This window comes from Esox lucius, chromosome 24, assembly GCF_011004845.1.
Source record: "Esox lucius isolate fEsoLuc1 chromosome 24, fEsoLuc1.pri, whole genome shotgun sequence".
NCBI classification, from domain to species: domain Eukaryota; kingdom Metazoa; phylum Chordata; class Actinopteri; order Esociformes; family Esocidae; genus Esox; species Esox lucius.
Genome location: NC_047592.1, coordinates 23,760,320 through 23,782,332, shown reverse-complemented (window position 1 = coordinate 23,782,332; position 22,013 = coordinate 23,760,320). Strand labels below are relative to the sequence as shown.

At 37.9% G+C, this 22,013-nt stretch overlaps 1 protein-coding gene across 2 annotated transcripts; it reads left to right on the top strand.

Moving 5' to 3' along the window:
* Nucleotides 1-1,413: 1,413 nt before the first annotated feature.
* si:ch211-196f2.6 lies at nucleotides 1,414-16,991 on the top strand. 2 transcript variants are annotated; one of them, XM_010905656.5, is made up of 7 exons: nucleotides 1,414-1,722; nucleotides 6,014-6,187; nucleotides 6,408-6,584; nucleotides 11,713-11,860; nucleotides 14,219-14,273; nucleotides 15,052-15,276; nucleotides 15,702-16,991. In XM_010905656.5, the coding sequence occupies exons 1-7, from the start codon at nucleotides 1,671-1,673 to the stop codon at nucleotides 15,870-15,872; spliced, it is 1,002 nt and encodes a 333-aa protein (XP_010903958.2). In that variant the 5' UTR covers nucleotides 1,414-1,670; the 3' UTR covers nucleotides 15,873-16,991. The 2 variants fall into 2 exon arrangements, with proteins under 2 accessions (XP_010903958.2, XP_010903957.2); XM_010905655.5 differs by having other exon boundaries at nucleotides 15,666-16,991.
* The last annotated feature ends 5,022 nt before the right edge of the window (nucleotides 16,992-22,013 follow it).

Below are 22,013 nucleotides of genomic sequence, written 5' to 3'. Positions count from 1 at the left end.
TTTCACCGCAACAAGAACAACGGAAACGAAACGTTTGCGGGAACGTAGGGCGCAACGTCGGCTCCAGAACAGACACCCGCACCTCTGTCCATCACTTCAACCGTCCACCTTGTCGTTATGTAACCTTGACACCCTGGCCTTGCAACGTGATTGGTTGCGGCGCCCTGGCCCGTAAGCTCATTAGCAGCCTGATGAACCACAAACACGCACGCACATACACGTATTCAAGCTCGCCAAAACACATTGACACAGAGTTCAATATCTGATCAATCTAAGTACCGAGAACACACAACTCATCAAGGAACTGAAGGCCAAAACAAACGTCACTCATAGTATGCAACCTGGCTAGGGTCCAAAATGGCACCCTTTTCCCTAGTAGTGCACTACACCAGCCCACATGGCTCCTGTTATAAGTAGAACACTACATAGGGTTAGGGTGCTGTCTGGAAACATTCACAGTGTATAGGAAGACCGCAGGCATCTAAATCTCTAATCTGCAGTGAGCTATGAAAAGCTATAAATACTCCATGTGAATTTGCACCGACTAGCATCACCTCTGTGGTCAAAACCTGGGTTCTGCTATTCGGGATACTTTCAAATACTATGACATGCTTGATAGACCACGCCTGGCTTGATGTATTACAGCAATACAATAAGGCAAAAATGGCAAACCCTGTCCAGGCCGTCCACAACGAACACTTAACGTACTTAAAAGGTTTAAAATACTTAATGAACCTGTGTCTGCTGTGACAAACCATAGAGAACACATGCTACTGCTGCTAGTGGTGATGCAGCCCGCTCTGCCCTCTGCTGGCAAGAGCTTTGATGTGCGGCCCCTCTTCTCATGTTTGGATATCCATGTGATTGAAATTTAATGGAGGAGTCCGGTGGGAGAAAGGAGCGGCAGCGTACACACGCTCCAACTCTCTCACACACACGCACACATTTCTGCTGCCTTTATCTCCTCATTCGGCAAAATAGCTGTTCCGTTTCCTCTTAGAACCCTATATTAAAGCTACAGTCATTAGTTCATGTTTGTTATAAGTGAACACAGCCAATTAATATTAAATTAATTAGTTATATTCTTCAAAAATCAACTGGCACGCATCATCATTTAGATGACCATGGGCGGGCGCATTTAATGAGGTCCACTCTGTATCAAGAGATGTGTAGCTGCATTGTAATGATGGTTTTCAGATTCTTTATGAGGTCCTTTCAGGCGCTCATAATTCTTTAATACCTCCTTTTTAGGCTTCATTGCTTTAGTGTGCGTGTGTGGTATCAAAGATGAAAGTGGTGGAAAAACCCATGTAACCAATTAGCATAAGTATGTAAAATAAAAAAAGTTTAAGATATGGCAAACTCAGCCCTATAGCGTTTTCACTTCACTTCCTGTTCCATTCTCTACAGAGAGTGAGATTGAGGGTAAGAAATATGAAAGGATGTTAGGCCGAAAGTGTGCGGAAGAAGGAAGCTGAGAATAGTGACTCTGAGACAGGCTCTGTGTGGAGACAGATTTACACCTCGAAAAAACAGAATGAACAAATGAAAATAAGTACAATGGAGTGAAAGCAGAGTTGGTAACCAAAAAAAATTCATAAATCGAAATAATAGCAAAACGACAGGAAGTGAGGAAAAGACAACTGAACTTTGCTTCAGAAATCAGAGAGATGAGAAAACGCTGTGTGGGCACTCTTCTGATCCTTGCCCTGCTACAAACAGGTGGGTTAACTAACTTGTCGTGGCGGACAGACTTCTTTGAAACGTAGTTCAAAAGTAAATACTGCTCTCGTGGAATAAAATGTCTTCAACACTACAGAAATGTATGGTTATACATTTTGTTTGAGGAAAAAATATGTATTTTCATTATGATCCTCAAGAAGCCAAGTGTTTGTCGCATTAGTCATGTTATACAGTACTACACCCTAGTTTAACAGTTTAAGGTAGAATAACATATACTGAGAAGAACTGCCAGAATTGCAAGGTTAATGCAAAATATGTTGATTTGTGTGCTTCTATGTAGGGATGGATAGGTTACTTTACAAATGTAATCTGTTACAGACCTGTCTGAAACTGTAAGAAATAATGTAATGTTTAGATTACCCAAAATCCATGACATATTACATTATTTCTAAATGTTTCTTGTTTTTGATGTAGACATGCTGATGTATTGTGAATCATTGTCTTGCTACACAAGACAGGTGCACTTGAGTTAATCTCATCAGCGGATGACACTTATATTCTCCTTTAGAATTCTCTGATACACAACAGAACTCAGCGGGGAATTGTTTTTATGTCCTTGGTCGCAGCAAACATTCCTGAAAACATCCCTTTTCCACCACCATGCTTGAATGTTGAGGGGGCAGTAATGTGGAATGCAGCAATTGTTTTTTCCAGACAATACATGCTCCCTTCTCATCTGTCCACTGAAAATGTACCATGGTGAATTGACATATGCTTCCAGGTATGTCATGGCAAATGTGAGTTGACTATAAGGGTCAATGACAACAATTACACAAGCAAGTCTACAACACAATGGCTGAAAACAAACAATGTTACAATTTGGAATGGCCTACTCCCTTTTTAGATCCAAACCTAAGTAAGATGTTGTGGCAAATCCTTTAAAGAGCAGTCAAGCTTAATAACCCAGCAATTCATAAATAAATGAAATAAGTATGAGCGTTTTATGTTCTTTGTTAACGTTGGTTCCCTTTATTTAAAAAACAGATTTTCATTAGGATCTGACAAGATACAAAATGATCAAAATACATAATACAAACAGTACATCTATAGGGGCCAAATATCATAAAAAATATAAATAATTAATAAGTACTACACAGCCAACTATTAATGTATTTTTCATTCGCATTAGTTTTTCATTACAGATTATAATACAATTGGCCTTCAGTGTCTTCATATTAATAATTTCCTGTCAATGCTGTTTGACATTTGGAAAAATTTATCTGATATTTTTGGTTTACTTAAAAATAACCCGAAACTAAGAACTTATTAGCCTACTCTTTTTATGAGTTCCTTGTCATGGAAGACTGCTTAAGCCTACTTCCTTTAATCATTGCAAAGAAATGCTGCAAACATTGAGCAGAAAAGAAAAGGGCTAATTGGACATATTTGGATATATATATATATATATATATATATATATATATATATATATTATATATATATATATATATTATATATATATATATATATATATATATTATATATATATATATATATATATATATACATAAAAAGATCAGTATAATACATATGCTGCATTTTTATAGACCTATGTTTTAAATTTTTGGTGAGTTGTTTAACATTATCTGAATAATTCAGCTGTTGAAGTCATTGAAGAGCACATGTTTTATCATGATGTGTCTGTTGGATTGGTGGAAATGTTTTTGAGAATTTGTGTCATTCTCAGTGGCGGTTCAATGGGCTGCAAAAAGAATGATCGATAATCAGCTGAGGCAGAGATTTTTTATTTAGAACAGGATATAAGAACTGTTGCATTTCACAGTAGATCTTCCCAGTAGATGACTGTTTCATATATAAAGTACAGATTGTAAGTAACTTGCTAATTAAATTCCAAAATCTATATTGGAAATGTAATGTCAAGGCCACAAGTTTGTTACCTCAAATATTGGAACAGAACTGTAATTAAGCATCCTATTTAAGTACCCAGTGGACGCCCATTCACTACTTGAATTTGTCTCGGAGAGCATCTTGAGACCCGCTGAAAATGTATGTGCTACGTGAACAATGGGCCTAACCTTCTCTGGTTCAGGCTAGACTTCTCAAATGCAACCTGTATTGGGTTACATATGCTTCATTTAGTCATTCTGAAGAATATGTAACAAGAATCCAAAACTACAATTAGTATGGCACGAAGAAAAGAGGGTAGTAGTGTGATTCATGTCAGTGTGTAGACATCAATGCAAGGTCATATTATATCATTGGCCTGTTGCCTATAGACGTCAACTAAGCGTTTTGCCCCAAAATCACAAAATGTAGGTGTTCAACTCTGCAACATCCCTTGCACGAACATCAACACATGCCAACATGAACACAGGTATACTTAGTGCTAACTTAGCCCGTAATACTGTACTTGTACTGTTCAGTGACAGTAAAGATGATTCTATTTTTTTGGCCACTAATCTGGGTAGGCAGACTGACTCTGCGCACCAATGTTGATCAGTGTTGGTCTTTTCCGTTCTTGAAAATCACAGATGTGTTTTGCAATATGCAAATCAAGTCATACATGCAAGATCTCATTATTTCATATAGGAAACCATGCTGAATGTGACAGAAATCCAGTCGATATCCAAGTCTGGGTTCACATAGGAATTTCCTTGTCTTGGAAAGAAAACCTTTTTTGTCCATTATAATAATGTCAAATTGATCAGGAATATAGTGTATACACTGATAATATTGTAAATTACTATTGTAGCTGGAAACTACTTATTTTTTATGGAATATCTACATAGTTGTACAGAGGCCTATTATCAGCAACCATCAGTCTTGTGTTGCAAACAAGTTCTGTTTGCTAATTCATTTGAAAGGCTAATTGATAATTAGAAAACCCTTTTGCAACTGTTGTGCTGATTAAATAAGCAATATAACTGGCCTTCTTCAGGCTAGTTCAGTGTTTGGTGCATCAGCAAGTGTAGGTTCAATTTAATGGCTCAAAATGGACAGAAATTAACTTTTAAAAGTCATCAATATATTCTTGTTCTGTGAAATGAAGGCTACTCCATGTGAGAAAAATGCCCACAAACTGAATATCTCATACAATGCTGTGTACAACTCCCTTCACAGAACAGCGCAAACTGTCTCTAACTAGAATAGAAAGAGAAGTGGGAGGCCCTGACGCACAACTTAGCAAGAGGACAAATGTCTAGTTTGAGAAACAGACACCTCACAGGTCCTCAACTGGCAGCTTCATTAAATAGTACCCACAAAACACAAGTCTCAACATCAACAGTGAAGAGGTGACTCTGGATGCTAGCTCTACGCAGAGTTGCAAAGAAGAATAAGATTGGAAAAAAGTGTTATGGACAAACAAATCAAAGTTTGAGGTTTGAGGATCACAATGAAGAACATTTTTGAGACACAGACCAAATGTAAAGATGATGGAGGAGTGCTTGACACCATCTGTCAAGCATGGTGGAGGCAATGTGATGGTCTGGGGGTGCTTTGGTGGTGGTAAAGTGGGAGATTTGTGCAGGGTACAAGGGATCTTGAAGAAGGAAGGCTATCACAACATTTTGCAAAGCTATACCATACCCTGTGCACATTGCTTGATTGGAGCCAATTTCCTCCTACAACAGGACAATGACCAAAAGCCCAGCTCCAAACTATTCAAGAATTATTTAGGGAAGAAGCAGGCAGCATTCAGAATTAGAATTCTATAATTCTAATTCTGTAAGACTATAATGGAGTGGCCAGCAAAGTCACTAGATGTCAACCCTATTGAGATTTCGTAGAAGCAGTTTGACCTTAAGTAGTGTAAGAAGTGTCCATCAAGCCAATCCAACTTGTGGATGGTGCTTCAGGAAACATGCGGTGAAATATTTTCAGATTACCCCAACAAACTGACAACTGGAATGGCTAAAGGTCTCCAAGGCTATAATTGCTGAAAATTGAGGATTCTTTGACAAAAGCTAATTTTGAAGGGCACAATTATTATTTAAACCAAAAATTATTATTTCTAACCTTGACAATGACTAAATCTCCTGATCATTTGGATATTTTTCCTATCCACACTTACTAATGTATGTTTTAATGGAAAAGAAGGAAATGTCCCAGTGACCCCAAACTTTTGAACAGTTGTGTATTTCATCTGATTACAACATATTTGCTGTATAAACATCTGAATGCGTTTGTTTTCATATTTCAGTAGTGCATGATTATACCAAAAGGTTGTTTCAGTTCAATGTCAAGTAATTTTTTTTTGCTAGTCCTCACACAACAATGAAAAAAAAATTTGACTTTCTATTTCGCACAGGCATTGTTAACTGTAGGATCTCTGTCTATCGTGTCCGAGATGGAGACCGCCTGTCTATCACCTGTCGCATTGTGGAAAAGAACAACAACGTTACCCAGATCAACTGGGAGATGATCAAAAGTTTGAACCACACCACCACCAGAGTGAAACTGGGTACCTTCCATCCTGAATACGGTACTAATATGTTTTATTTTATTGCATCACTTTTTATATAGACAGTGTGGAAATCACATTTGGGGATACATGCAAATGGGACAAAAGGGCAATTTTGGTGATTGAATCGGGGAAGACTTTTACACAGTATACTGTACTAAATAATAACAACAACAATATTGAGAATTATAGCAGTAATGATAATACAAATTCAAAAATCTTTTGATTTAAAATGATTTAGGTATCCACTTGGCCAGAGAGTACAACAAGACCGTGAAGATCCAGGGTGATGTCTTTGACCACAGTTCCACCGTGCACCTGACAGGTGACGCTATGTATGAGGACAGCCAGTTCTGCTGTATATTTCATACCTTTCCTGCAGGAAGGCTGGAGAAGTGTGCAGACAGAGGGGAGTGGGGTAAGTGGAGCCAGTGTTAGATAAGCCACCTTTTGTTTTCTCGGAAACCATACCGAAATGTTATTGTGTGACCAATAATATGCTAAAAGTGCATAGTTTTCAAGGTGTCATTGAAAGACCTAAATTACGAGGTGAAGGGAGTTAATTTAGGTCATAATATGAACTTCCCTCATCTGGTGAACACAGCCAAGTACTGGGGAAATTCTTTATTAAGCACAACACGTGCCTGGACAAAGCGCTAAGACATGGTGAATGGGCAAGACGCTACAGACCCCGCCAGATGCCTTATTGCTATTACGAACTGGTTATTCAGTTCCCTTAATAATGACAAAAATATAAATTCAAAAGGTTATGAAATAGTGGTGGGCCATATTCACTGGCATAGCATAATGATGCCGGACCGGGGTGCATGCTGTCCTTACAGCCCCCTCTCCTCGGGACAAAAAGATGCGGTATTTACGCATGTACAGCTGAGCGTGGCGTTGATAAACCTCAAAGCCGACGTCTGACTGTGATAACCACATAGAACAACATGAAATAAAAAATAATAATAATAATTATGATAGAGGCCAAGCATGGGCCCCCCACCCCCTGCGGGCCCTGGTGTGTAGCTATCGGGGGTGCAGAAGGTGCGGCTGGACTGAGGCGAAGTGGAAAACTGACCTGTGGTCTGACAAATATGAAATTATTTTTGGTAATCATGGACGCCGCATCCTCCAGACTAAAAAGGAGAGGGACCATCCGGCTTGTTATCAGTATACAGTTCAAAGCCAGCATCTGTGATGGTATGAGCACGCTGAACTGGCCTGCTTACAGTCCAGAACTGTCTCCAGTAGAAAACATTTGGCATATTATGAAACGTAAAATACGACAAATGAACCCCGAAATGTCCATGTTAACATGTTGTTCACCCATGAGTGCTGTTATTTAGGTGAACATCCATGTTAACGTGATGTTCACCCATGAGTGCTGTTATTTAGGTGAACATCCATGTTAACGTGTTGTTCACCCATGAGTGCTGTTATTTAGGTGAACATCCATGTTAACGTGTTGTTCACCCATGAGTGCTGTTATTTAGGTAAACATCCATGTTAACGTGTTGTTCACCCATGAGTGCTGTTATTTAGGTGAACATCCATGTTAACGTGTTGTTCACCCATGAGTGCTGTTATTTAGGTAAACATCCATGTTAACGTGTTGTTCACCCATGAGTGCTGTGATTTAGGTGAACATCCATGTTAACATGTTGTTGACATTTTCTATACAACTATAAAACTGTGTCATCTCTGCTCTTTTATTTATTTAACACCTTTAACGTAATTTGCTCCAACGGATTTGAGTCCAGTCAAATGATGGAGTTGAGTCAAGTCGCTATAATGTCAAAGCGCAAGGCAGATGAATGCCAACAGAGAATCTGTCTGATGCAGCAGTGTGCACAAAGTGCAAATAAATTTGTGGACACTATTTTGTTTACATTATTATATCCAAACAAGGATCTTGCCATTGTTCAGCTGACATTGCTGCTTGAACATTGCAATACAACACCAAACTTCTTGTGAATCTGAATCCTCAACCAGCTTATTTATTTAAGCTTTCATTCAATGACTCCTTATTTTATTTTTCCTTTGTTGTCATGGTAAACAGCCACACACACGTAAACAATAAAAATATTATTTCGGAACAAATTTTGTTCCACTTTCAAATCATTTTGAAACCATATAATGTAATAAATATATTTCAGTATGTTAAAATTGATACAATTATTTGATTTAAATGATATACAAGTACACAACATTTTAAAACAACTGCGTTATTTCACTCATTTAACTATTTCTACACTATGTTTTGTCCAAAAGTACAACAATTTAAGTATACTGCTTTTTAACTTTAGGTTGCCTGTTGAGTGTAAACTGTTGAATGAGCAAGTGTTAAGAACTAATTTGTTTCCATAAATGACAAGAGCTGACTTCTTACGACCTGTTGAAATAATTTTATATTGCTACTTCTCTGTACTGGCCTTTTACCTGTCACCATTACAAAGATCTTTACTTGTATGGACACACTCAGTGTTTGACCGCATGTTGTGGGTTCAAAGCACCAGTTTCAAATGCGAACACCACACATGGAATCATCTATATAAATAACAAAGGAATGTCCCACACCTGTCCATGAAACAGCTTTTGAGTCAACTGTCCAATTACTTTTGGTCTCTTGAAAAAGAGGGGGCTACATATTAAAGAGCTGTAATTCCTAAACCCTCCCTCCAATTTGGATGTACGTGTCTCACATTAAAACTGAGAGACTGCACTTTAAGGCCATATTCATTATTTAACTGTAACTTGAATCTATTTTAGTAAACAGCCAAAATAACAAAACTTGTGTCAGTGACCAATTAGTTCCTGACCTTTCTGTATATAGTTTTTGCTTTGCATGGTCAAGTTTTAACTTGTATTTGTGGATGCAGCGACGTACTGTGTTTACAGACAATGGTTTTTCGGAAGTGTTCCTGAGTCCATGCAGTTATTTCCACTACAGAAGCGTGTCTGCTTTTAATGCAGTGAGGGCCCGAAGATCACAGCCATCTAATATTGGTTTTTGGCCTTGTCCCTTGCATACAGAGATTTCTCTGGATTCTCTGAATCCTTTAATGATATTATGTACCGTAAATGATGAGATCCCCAAACTTTCAATTTTATTTAGTGATACGTTATTCTTGAATTATGGTACTATTTGCCTGCACAGTCTTTCACAGAGTAATGAACCCCTCCCTATCCTCACTTCTGACGGGCCCATCCTTTCTGGAATGATCTTTTAATACCCAATTATGTTACTGACCTGTTGCCAATTGACCTAATTAGCGGTGTGATATTCCACAAGGGTTCGTTTTTTATCATTACACAATGTTTCCAGTCTTTTGCTGCCCCAGTCCTAGCTTTTTTGAAATGTGCACATCATTGTATTCTGTTACATTTAACCCAGTGTCCCAACTTTTTTGGAAACAGGGTTGTATGTAAGCATTGGCTAAATGAGGTAAACATTTGGTTTTTCCCTCCACTTATTTGATTTATATGCTAGCTCAGCATTTATGTTTAGCATCCCATTTAAACGTTTTACCATTTTCTTTTCCAAATTTGAAAAACATTGTTGCGGTCATGAGTTTACTGAATTCCAATCAGCTTTAATTTGAGGGTATTTTCATCTATATTGGATGCACCATTTGGGAATTTCAGCATGTTTTATACTTAGTCCCCCTATTTTAGTGTTCCAATATATTTGGACAGATGGTTGATTATAATTATATGCAATAAAGTAGTCATGTGTAATATGGTTACAATTATGTTGCATGCAATGATTAGCTAAAGTCAGTAACTCACAGTTACTCAGATCTTTCAGATCTTTCAGATCCTAAAGTCAGTAACTCACACTTTCAGATCCTGCTTTTTTGGCCTACTGTCATGTCTTCAAGCATGTAAAGGAAAGCTCAGTTGGACTTGGCAAGTCAAGAAAAGTCACTTTTGGCCCTGAAACACGCTTTGGCAATGTGTTTGGGCAAAATAGAGTTTAGAGGCATTTGGTTGTATCTGAGCTGGTAAGATGTTTCTGTGCATACAATTCACCCTGATGATGCCACCAGCAGTCACATCATATAGATAAATAAAACCAGTTCTGTGGCATCTATATATGCCCAAGACATAACACTACCTCTTCGTAGATGAGGTGGTTTGTTTTGGATAATGAACAGTTCTTTTTTTCTTCACATTTTAATTATTCCATTACTCCAATACATACTAATATTAAATTCTCATCTATCCACAATGCTTTTCTCAGATGTCTACAGGTTCTTTTGCATACATTTTAGTTAACTGTAAATGGGGCAGTCTGTTGTTGTGGCTTACTAGTTATTTAAATGTTGTGGTGGAGTCTTTAAGTTATTTCGGTGGACCTTTTTGTGTAAGCTAGACTTTCACTTCCTGATCTGCTGGACTGTTGTTTAGGGTTTTATCTTCAGTGAAAGTATTCTTCAGTCATCCACCATATCACCTTTTCTTGGTCCACCAGATCTTTTGCCACTGCTAAGTTCACCATTGTATTAATTTATTTTTTGTATTGATTTTGACCAAGCTTATGTTTTGGCTATGTCTCTGATCAATTTATTTTGAATTATTAGTACCAAGCTGGCCAGCTTGACTTATTTGGTCCCTGTGTTATCAGTCACCAGCAGCAGACCGCAAACAAACCTGCCTCATAAGAAACTGCTGTTGAGTCAATGGTCCAAATACTTCTGGTAACTTACAACTGGAAATACGTACAAAATATCCAGTCTTTTCCATGTTGCACGACCATTATGGATGAAAATATCCTCAAATTGAAGCTGTTAGTCGGCACTTAAACCCATTAGTAATTTTATAACTTCAATAAGTGTTGCAATATAGAGCTGAAAAAAAATTGTCATTGCCCAAATACTTGGATTTTACTGTTTGCAGAATAACTCCATACCTTTCAACAAATCTGATTGCCGTCATAAGAAAATCTAAAGATTTGGTTTGTGAGGACTGTAGAGCAAACCAAGAGCATCCCTCACCTTGTGAACACCATAATGGACAGCCCCGGAATAATTAAGAGACTGCTGCACCTTATTCTTTCCTTTCCAAAAAAGTTTAAAAGGAAAGATTTGAGTGAGGGACAGAAGCGTTAAATTTGCAGTGGTCTCTAAATTTAACCCTTCTGTTCCTCACTCAAAACCTTTTAAAACATTTTTGGAAGGGAAAGAAAAAGGTGCGTGGTCTCTTGTTTTTTTCCGGAGCTGTATCTCTGGCTTTCACAGTGGGTCCCAATAGTCTATATCGCAAAGAATTCAGAGTGCAGACGTTTATATTGGATTGGACCCTGCGGCAACCTCCTGTCACCCTCACAGACATATCAACAGATGCAGAAAACACTATGCTAATTTGACATTAAGGTTTGAAGTCTATAGATTAACACAGTGTTTACAAGGGTCTGGGTGACCCTATACTCGCCAGCAATATGACGTGGGTCAAGAATTAAACGTGTGTTTTACATACATAACTTAACTATTTTGGTCTCTCTCTCTCTCTCTCTCTGTCTTGCTGTCTGTCTCCCTCTACAGTGGAAGCCCAGGAGTCAGAAGATGTTCATGAAAATAGGCCAGTGGTTCAGTGGGCCCTGCTGGTAGGCGGCTGCACCATCTGTTTCTTCAGTGTCTCCCTCTCTCTCTACTTCTGCTGGAAGTACTGCTGCAGACACTGCTGTGGAAGGTACCTACCTACCAGTAAACCAAACCCTCTCTTTCTCTGCCTTTAAATGCAAAAACTCACAGGTGTGATTGCTGCCAAAGGTGATTCCACCATGTTTTGACTCAGGCAGATGAGCTCTTTTAATGAAAGTATATTGGCATTTCAGCAAATGTATATTTACTTTCACTCCAACATTACAAAATATTTTTTTAAATAAGGGTAGATGTACCATAGCTCACCTAATTAATGTGCCAATTAATGTGAGCAAGGATACATTTGCCTTCAAAAAACAGGACATCTAGAACGAGTAAATTAGACTTTAGGGGTAGTATCGAGTTTCTTTGTATTCAGCTGCTCCACAAGCTCCAGCACTGACATAGACACCGTCTCCCTAACATAATGGTAATCAGACAACATGCTACATATACTATTTAAAGAAAGAAATCTGCACTATTTTAAAACTCTTCTGTAACACCAACATTGATCATGCCCATGTGGTGTTCTGTGCCGGTCTGTAGTAATTACAAGCAAGATCTAAAATTGTGCTCTTTTTGCCATTTTGTTTGCTGAGTGGAGATGTAGCCCCCTGACGCATGGATGTTCACCTAAATAACAGCACTCATGGGTAAACGACACGTTAACATGAATGTTCACCTAAATAACAGCACTCGTGGGTAAACGACACGTTAACATGGATGTTCACCTAAATAACAGCACTCATGGGTAAACGACACGTTAACATGGATGTTCACCTAAATAACAGCACTCATGGGTAAACGACACGTTAACATGGATGTTCACCTAAATAACAGCACTCATGGGTAAACGACACGTTAACATGGATGTTCACCTAAATAACAGCACTCATGGGTAAACGACACGTTAACATGGATGTTCACCTAAATAACAGCACTCATGGGTAAACGACACGTTAACATGGATGTTCACCTAAATAACAGCACTCATGGGTAAACGACACGTTAACATGGATGTTCACCTAAATAACAGTAGTCATGGGTAAACGACACGTTAACATGGATGTTCACCTAAATAACAGTACTCATGGGTAAACGACACGTTAACATGGATGTTCACCTAAATAACAGCACTCATGGGTAAACGACACGTTAACATGGATGTTCACCTAAATAACAGCACTATTAAGTAAACAACACGTTCTGTATATTGAGTGTTTATCATGCTTACACAACCCTGTTTCCAAAAAGTTGTGACGCTGCGTAAAATGTAAACATAAACAGAATGCAATGACGTGCAAATCCTTTAAACCCTATATTCAATAGAAAATAGTACAACGACAACATATCAAATGTTGAAACTGAGAAATTTTTTTGTTTCATGAAAAATATAAGCCCACTTTGAATTTGATGCCAGCAACACGTTTCCAAAAATGTGGACAGAGGCAACAAAAGACTGGAAAAGTTGGGTAATGCTAAAAATCTAAGCCTGATAGAATATCACACAACTAAGTAGGGCAATTGGCAACAGGTCAGGAACATGATTTGTATTAAATGATTATTCAAGAGAGGATGGGTCTGTCAGAAGTGAGGATAGGGAGGGGTTCACCACTCAATATATCTGTAACAGCAACTACACAAAAAAAATATTTTGGCATGTTTGCTTTAACATTGGGGCTTTGTGAAATCAACAAAACATGACTCTTAATTTTTCAGATCAAGCTTGCCTTTAATACACATTCAGAGTTAATGGTATATCTCTTAGCGTACAAAACATTTCTTTGTGCGCAAAGCTTATCAGGTGTGAAACAAAATATGACACTGATCCAGACATCTCTTAGGAGAATAGCGATGTTTTTTGTATGCATATTAGAAAATGGTCAAAAACAAACAAAACCAAATGAAATGTCTCTGCTCTGAATTTATTTATTTACTAAATTCCACAGCAAAACATAGGTTGATGGCAGAATGAATAAATAAATAAATTTGAATGCAGAAACATTATCCAAAATAATATTCTGATGTAAAATGAGTACGTTTAGAGCGTTTTTTGATGCATGCTTTCATTTTCATAATGTAATGTAGTTATGCATTGCAGTAGCCATGCCAACCTTTTCCTCATTGTTATCCAATTCTCTCTATAAAATAGTAATGTTAATAAACAAATATACTGATCACCTACCAATACAGAAATACTGAAAAAAAGACCACATGTATAAAATGGGTGAACTTCCACATTAATTGTTGTAACAATGTGAAAATTGTTAATCCCCCTTTCCAAAAACCTCTGAAGTCCTACATATTTAAAATGTATCTCAAATAACTTAACTTGTATCAGAGGATATGGTAAATAACTAAATGTCAACTGTCTTAAGGGGAAATAAAGACTTCTTTATTTTTCCAGGAGGCGGGTATTCAAGGTGGAGACTTGTCTAACAGATCAACACACAGACACAGAGGTGAATATCATCTTGCACAACAATGGAAAATTACCTCTCCACCTAGAAATGTTGAGAAGCATTGCAGGGCAATTGTGACCCAATGTCCAAAGAGAAAAATCCCTGATGTAACCAAAAATAATCCACTGCAAAATGCATTGTTCTTTTAAAACTGCAGACACCGGCCCAACGTCCGTCTCACTCCAAATGCCTTTCTAGAGTTGTAGATATAACCTGTTGGCTCCCTCTATGGCTAGTGACCTCGGTTACCATAGTGACCCAAGTTGCCACAATAACCAAACGGGCCCTAGTCACAGAGGATATCGCCATGGTTTCCTGTTGTTCACTGTGAATGACGAACATGTGGTGAGATGTTTGGCCATCGCTCAGCTGTTTCTCACAGTCTCTCTTATCCTCTCTCACACCTTCACATGCAATAGGAAGCAGAGACACACACTGGTGAATTTGTTTTGAGGTCTCTTGCATTGCTTTATTCTCACAGACAGAGGAAGCAGGGGGAGTTAGTCAGGCACAGTGTTAGCATGACATTTATTACGCTTGTTTGAAAAATAACTTTTGGTTTGGTGTTTGGTGTTTACGTGATATTTACATAATAGAGCATGATCAGGCCTAGATAACTGAGTCAATGAACTGATACAAGCAGCACTCTATATAACCTACGTACACATCATAGAGTACCTGGGTTATTATATTTATTTCAGTAAAACCCACCAAAACATTTACACTTGATTTTATACATTTACATCACATCCTTCCCACTCCTCTGTCTACAATGCAGAGGATCACAGAGGAGCAGCCCCATCACGCCCCCTTGCCTCCACCTCCTGTCACCCAGCCCCAGGGTTTCGACCCCTCAAAGCTGTATGCTAAGATTAAGCTAGACCTGCTGTATGGACGGCTGTGGAAGGCCTACAACGGGGCGACTAGGGCTTGGGGCTCCTCAACACAGCAGGACCCACAGCACCAAAGATCAAAGCAAGGGGAAGGGCCAGGGCCACAAAAGGTACACCTTTCTTTCAATAGGTTATTATTTATTGATTATCCACTGTAAATACTGCATGTATGTGTGATCCATATCTATGTGTACATGTAAAACCCACAAGGTTTTCTGGCCAGTCCCTACTAAGGAACATTTTATCTTCAGCTTAAGTGTATGAATTGGGCTTACTTTCAGATATACGCATTACTGGTTAGGTTTAGGGTTGGGTGTTAGGGCTAGGTTAGGTTTAAGCATAATAGTAAGGTTACTTTGGCTAAAGTTAGAGTTATATTGATATTAGGGTTTGGGCTAAGGCGCAGAGAACATGAATATATGAGTAAAGGTCAGGTCTCGGCTCCTGTAAAGCTAAATGAAATTATAATAATAATGAAGATACGCATCATCATAATCAGGTCTACTCCCTTCTCGGGGAACATCGGGGATCACAGATTAAAGAACCAGAAGAACCGGTTCTGAAATTAGAACCTCAATCAGCAACAGATCTAGAACATCACATGGAAGCAGAAGCAGAACAGCAACCCACTCAGGAAGGAAGCGAGAAACCAACGCATGAAACTGATCCATTCCCTATGCATGCTCCTGATCCTGGGACACAGTAAGAGGATTTGGTGTTGGACACATAAGGGAGGTTGTGTGAGTGTGTGTGTATTTGTGGTGCGTTTGCATGTGTTTGTGTGTTGGGTTGAATTATGTCTTGTTTATGTATTAAATAACCTTGACCTCTCTAGGTTAGTTACCCATCAATACAATCAAACTATACCAGCTCATTGTCCTATTGGGGAATAGACTGTGAGGGGATACATGTTCTTAAAGTAGTCAATAGAGCTGGTATAGCAAACTGTTGTATTATTGTGTTGAACAATGTAATGAATGGAAAATAATTGCAATAGAAAATCTGTTGAAATTATTGTTTGTATATCTGTGGATTTGTGGTTGCAATTTCTGTAGCCTCAATCCTTTTTAATGTAATTCCAAGAGGCAAGAGGCCTAGATTATGAAGCAATATCTGTATTTCTGTAATATGTTGCAACAATAATGTAATATGATTTTAAAAATTCATAAACTTTACTAAAAAGGATAGTTCCGGATTTTGGCAATGAAATTGTTAATTTACTTCTCCAGTCACATGAACTTATTTCTTTTAGTCGTTTATTGTAGTTTTGCTAACCAATGCTGACTAGCGTTAGCACAATGACTGAATGTCTAGCAAAAATATGCTTGCTGTTTCAATACACTTCCAGGCATTTTGTTATCACTATAAGCAATTTTGCTAATGGATAAATGCAACTAAATTCTAAACTGTATGCAGAGATAAGAAACTGGTTTCCACAATTTCATCATAATGAGTAGATAAGGGCCTAAATGCTGAAATCCTCAATGATCCCTTCAAGCATATAGTTTCATATTTTTATTTTGTACTAATATTAATCCGTTATGGGCAAAAAAGATAAATTACAATTATAACATTTCCTAGAAATCAATATACCTAGGGTCAACTATACCAGACCATTTTCCTATGTATTGTATTTAACTGAAATGTAACTGAAATTTAACTGTTTTTTGTATTTTTTTCTGCTTTTGCAAGAATCTTCCTTTACCTCAACATTTTCAGTAGGAATATATATACTTGTTATGAATGTAATACATCGTTATTCATGTACTTTCGTTGATTCCACTAATTGGAAATTGCTCTGGATACTAAATAACAAAAATGCTAATGTTGAAAATAAACTATTAAAGCGTATTGGTTATTATTACTCTAGCGAGCTTCACCCCCAAATATACCAGGTTAAACGTTTACATTTCTAAAAAATACAAAATATAGCTTTTTAAAAACTTTTCTACGAAACACATTGGACTTCAATTCCGGTCAGTGGAAAAATATTACAAAAGACTCAACACGTTACAATACTGTCCCATCTCGGATCTTATAACAAGCTATGCATGTCCCTCAACGGACGCCTAAAATGTGCCTGCTCTTAACTATGACCACTAGAGGGAGATATAAGACCACTTGATATCTTCCCAAAGCCCGGGATATGGAGAATTGCTGTTGCTACAGTTTTTCACTTTCGCAAACACACAAAAATGTGTTCTATGGACAATATACAGAAAACCATTTAGCTAAATTCCTGAAGGAATACCATTCAAACCAAACCATAACCACTTTTGCCAGTTTTCACATACACCTCTATTTTATTCAACCTTTTTTTTAAACCCTACATACAACTCTTCACATAACGATCATCATGTAGTCATGTAGAAAGCACTGCTATTCAATATATATTAAACTCAAATAATCTACATTCTAACACTAATTTACTACATACTGATTATGCTTTCCGTACTAAGCTAAAATATAATGTAATGGAAAACCATGAATTAAGAGAAGACAGCCCCTGCACAATAATGGTTAGGTGTCAGGATTACAGTAATATTATGGTTAACGGTCAGGATGAAATATTAAAGATGCATTCTGGGATTTCTGGCCACCGGTTTCAAAACAGCGCCCTGAATATTGTTTACCACCAAATCTACTTGCTTTCAAACTTGGAATTTCATAAATTTTTACTGTGTTTGTTTAGATTATGTACACATGAGTAGCATACAAAGGAAGGCCAAAATGTGAGGATTCAAAAATAAGTGTTTATTAACAAAATCATCATTAGTGTTTGTTATCCATTTGAAAAATGTTAAGGTAAAGTCTGCCCAACACTTCAACAAAAATCTAAATAAAAACAGAAATAGAGGTCGACAACTTAACTGCACTTAACTTACCCCTTTTATTAACATTTTAGCAAACTGCTTGTAATTTAATTTAAGATTTTATAGGAGAAATGAGTAAATTCCTCCCTCCAGCGTCTACAAGGCAGTGGTGTAGTGGAGGGTATACGCAGTTTTGTCAGCGGGCATAGCATATACTCACTTCTTACTGATGCCTATATATGCAATATACATAGTTTTTGTAGTCCAACCCCATTTCTAAAAAAGTAGGGATGGATATCTGATTTGCACATCATTTACACAGCGTCCCAACTTCTTTGGAAACAGGGTTGTAGACAAAGCATGCAAGAAGTAGCATACTAAAGCCAATCGCACGTTAATAATTTTTAAAACGACCAGTGAGGAATGATTGTGCACCAGGCGGACGTTAGAAATTGCTGTGATTGGCTAGTCATTCAGAACCGAATTTTACTTAATTTCAGTCAAACTTATGCTTGCCAGAATAATCCGTTTTTTTACACGAGGTAAAATTTCATTTTCGTGGGCTTAACGTTACTTCCAAAATGTATTATGAGGCAAACTCATCAAACAACATTGTCATTTGTCTAAAAGAATGAACGTAGTCGAGTAGCAGACAATTTGGACAATGAATTGGAGCGGGAGAAGAATGATTTTCCCAGCTCTGCTGTCCTCAGCCGAAGATAGTGATTCGGACGGTGAAGTAAACATTAACCACGATTTTGAAAGCAATCAGATCCACCGTGGTGCGGACTTGTACAGTATATCAGTACATTACTTGTTTTTGCTTAGATAAATCAATTTGTCAATGGTGCGGCAAACCACACCATGCTGTAAAAACACAATGGTGGTTTACATACTACGGGACTAGGTTAACCCTGAACTAAACACTACAACACTGCTACAAGGGCAATAGCAGAAACATGTTTACAAATATATTGCCTTACTGGTGAACTATACAACAACTGTCCAGCTACATGTTTTTGTTTGGGATTGCTGTTTTCAAAAACTAAGGTGTAACGATAACTGAGGAACAAATGATTGATGTATACATACGTGCCTAAGGTAGTGGTGTAGGACAGCCAGAGCTTCCTATGTTTAGCGTAGGAGCTAACGAGATAGCAGCTAACTAGCTTGGCAGTCGTGCCACACCGGAGAGTGATATATTATGGGTAGCTTACTAGTACTAGGTATAGTAGCTTGCGTGCTACTTATGAAGAGCTTATATACCTGGAGGGAAAATATGGCCAAAAGTTTTTTTAATTATTTATTTATTCTGTATTTAACCAGATGAGTTGACCTCATTTACAGTAACAACCTGGGTAGGTGACATTACATTAACTATTTACTTAACTCTTAATTATTTTTTAACCTACTCATCAACATGCATTTTGAAGTAAATCCAGATGCCCAGGTCTATGTATGAACACAGGAATATAGGCACCACCCAATGTACAAATGCATAAATCATCAGATATATTCTCACATGGAAAATAACATACTTGTTTTTTCCTGCATTGAGTACCAGTTTCAGTTCATCAAAGGCATTCTGCGTAGCTATAAAGGTTAATTGAAGCTCAATGAGGGTCTCATTTGGCTGTGGGGACAATACCATACACAATAGTGGCATCTGCAAAAATTGATTAGGCCAATTGAAGATGCAAATAGATGCCTCAGAACAAGCACATAGTGATCCACAGTATCAAAAGCCTTATATAAATCAATAAAAAGGGCAGCACAATGTTTTTTATCCATACAATACATGTCATTTGAGACCATTGTAGCAGCAGTCATGGTGTTGTCATGTGGTCTAAAGCCAAACCCGGTATGAATTCAAAATGCAATTCCTATCTAGAAAGCATCACAGCTGCAGGTTTCTCATTGTTTCCAATATGTTTGCTAGACATGTAACGATGCGGATACAGGCCCAGAGATGGTAGACAAACTCAACAAACTTCACTCAAGACCAGACTTCAAAAACACACGTCACCCGAAACAATGATCAACAAAGACACAGGAAACCGTGGAGACTAAACAGAGAAGCAAACGAGACATAGGTGGCCTGACTAAACACGACACAGGGGAAATCAATAAACATGATTTTGAAGCCTTAAGGTTTCTCTTTACATAAATAACAGAACACCAAAATTGGCAAGCATTTGAACCTAAAATAAGTGAATTGCTCGGAAGGTAGCGTTAGTGTTTTACTCACCAAAGTAATTTTTCCAAGATTTAATAAGTTAGATGTCAAATGTTCTACTAATTGACAAAGAAAATGTAGGCATCCCAGTATAACCTTTACTGTCTTCTATTATCTCATGTGTGTTTTAAAATAGGAGATACATTTTTAAATTACAATAGAAGCAAAAGGAAGATGTTGCCAAGTTGCAATGGGACTGGGTAATTAACAACTTATGTATTCAAACCAACTGACTGTTCTTGTTCTCCTTTTCTTTCTTCCTTGACCTTTCTCTTGCATCTCCTGTAGGAGTTACCTACAGCTCCCAAAATGGAAGGTTTCTGTTTTACCCTCCTGCCCTACCGGGCATTTTATATATTTATTGTGAAATAAAATTAAAATGCCAAACTGAAATTTCCTAGTTGGACATGTCTCCACCCCCTTGAGTTATTTGGAGTATGCTGCTGGTGTCTGACAACACGACGAACAAAGACATCATTGCTAGCCAGTCTGGTCGTCATGACACTGGTTATTTAGATCCATTTGATCAGAGATGCCACTACCATCCACAGACAACTTCAGATGAACGACAGGGAATGGACTTCAGGGAACAAAAACAGAAGTAAGCCTCAAAGCAGGATGGATTTAAAAGTACAGAAAAGAGCTTGCAGAGTTCTGGAAAAAAGTATTGGAAAAAGGACAGATGAGGCAAATTTTAACATGTACCAGAGTGATGCAAGAGGGATGTTTAGAGTCAGCAAGGTAGTCAGTGAGGGAGGGTGACTGATTTCTCTTCTTGTGCAAAATGTATCATCTACGTCGCATTTGCTGCGGAGATCGTCTAAAACTAATGCGATAGTCATTGTATCAATTTCAAAGTCCTGGAATACAGGGCATGAAAATCATAATGTGTCACTAATTACTTGGAGTTTACTGTATATATTATACACGCAGTGTGTACTGTTCTAAGCTGCAGTCAGATTAAAACATGTAGCCATCTTGAAGGAAGTGACTCATAATTGCCTCATCATGAGCTCAGTTCAAGAGTAACTACATAAAAATGAATAAATGACACCATTTCACTCCCTTCTTTGTAATCCTTATTTTACAGGTCAGCAGCCATGGCAGGTAGCACTGTTATACTGGGACACAGAGACAGCCAACTGGTAGGTTTGGTTCCTCCCCTCTTGGTCCATCTTCCTCTCTCCCACTCTTATTTTCTCCTTCCATCCCCATTTCTCCCTCCTTCTCTGTTTTAATCCATCCCTCAATCCACCTGCAATACCTCTTCTCTCCCCCCCAGACAGCATTGGAGCTACAACTGGACAGACATTTAGAAGATATATCCTTGAGAGAGGGAATCTTCTTGTCCTCATCCTGGTTTAACCTTAGTCTCAATTGCAATGCTTATGCAAACCCTTAGCTTCATGTGCTCAACTCATGGATGTGTGATTACCTGCTCCTCCTCATTCTGTGCTATGGAAAGATACATTTTATGACTGTGTTTCTCAATTATCAAATAGTATAGCCTAATATTGCCAAATGTTGGTTTCAATATGCAGTCATTATTTTAATTCTATTTCACTGATTGTTGTCCTTTGTTTTACTTTTGAGCAGTCAGTCTGCACTCCCCGAAGTCTTTAAACAGCGGCTTATCAATTACAGTACATTCAGCTAGATAACATCAGTAAAAAACGCTTTTCTTCAATATACCGCAAGAAAGAAGGGCATAAAACAAGTAAGCCAATTAATCTCTGCAATAGAAAGGCCTTTTCAGTTCACAGTGATTCTCTACAATTTCCGGCAAGCCTGTTCTTTG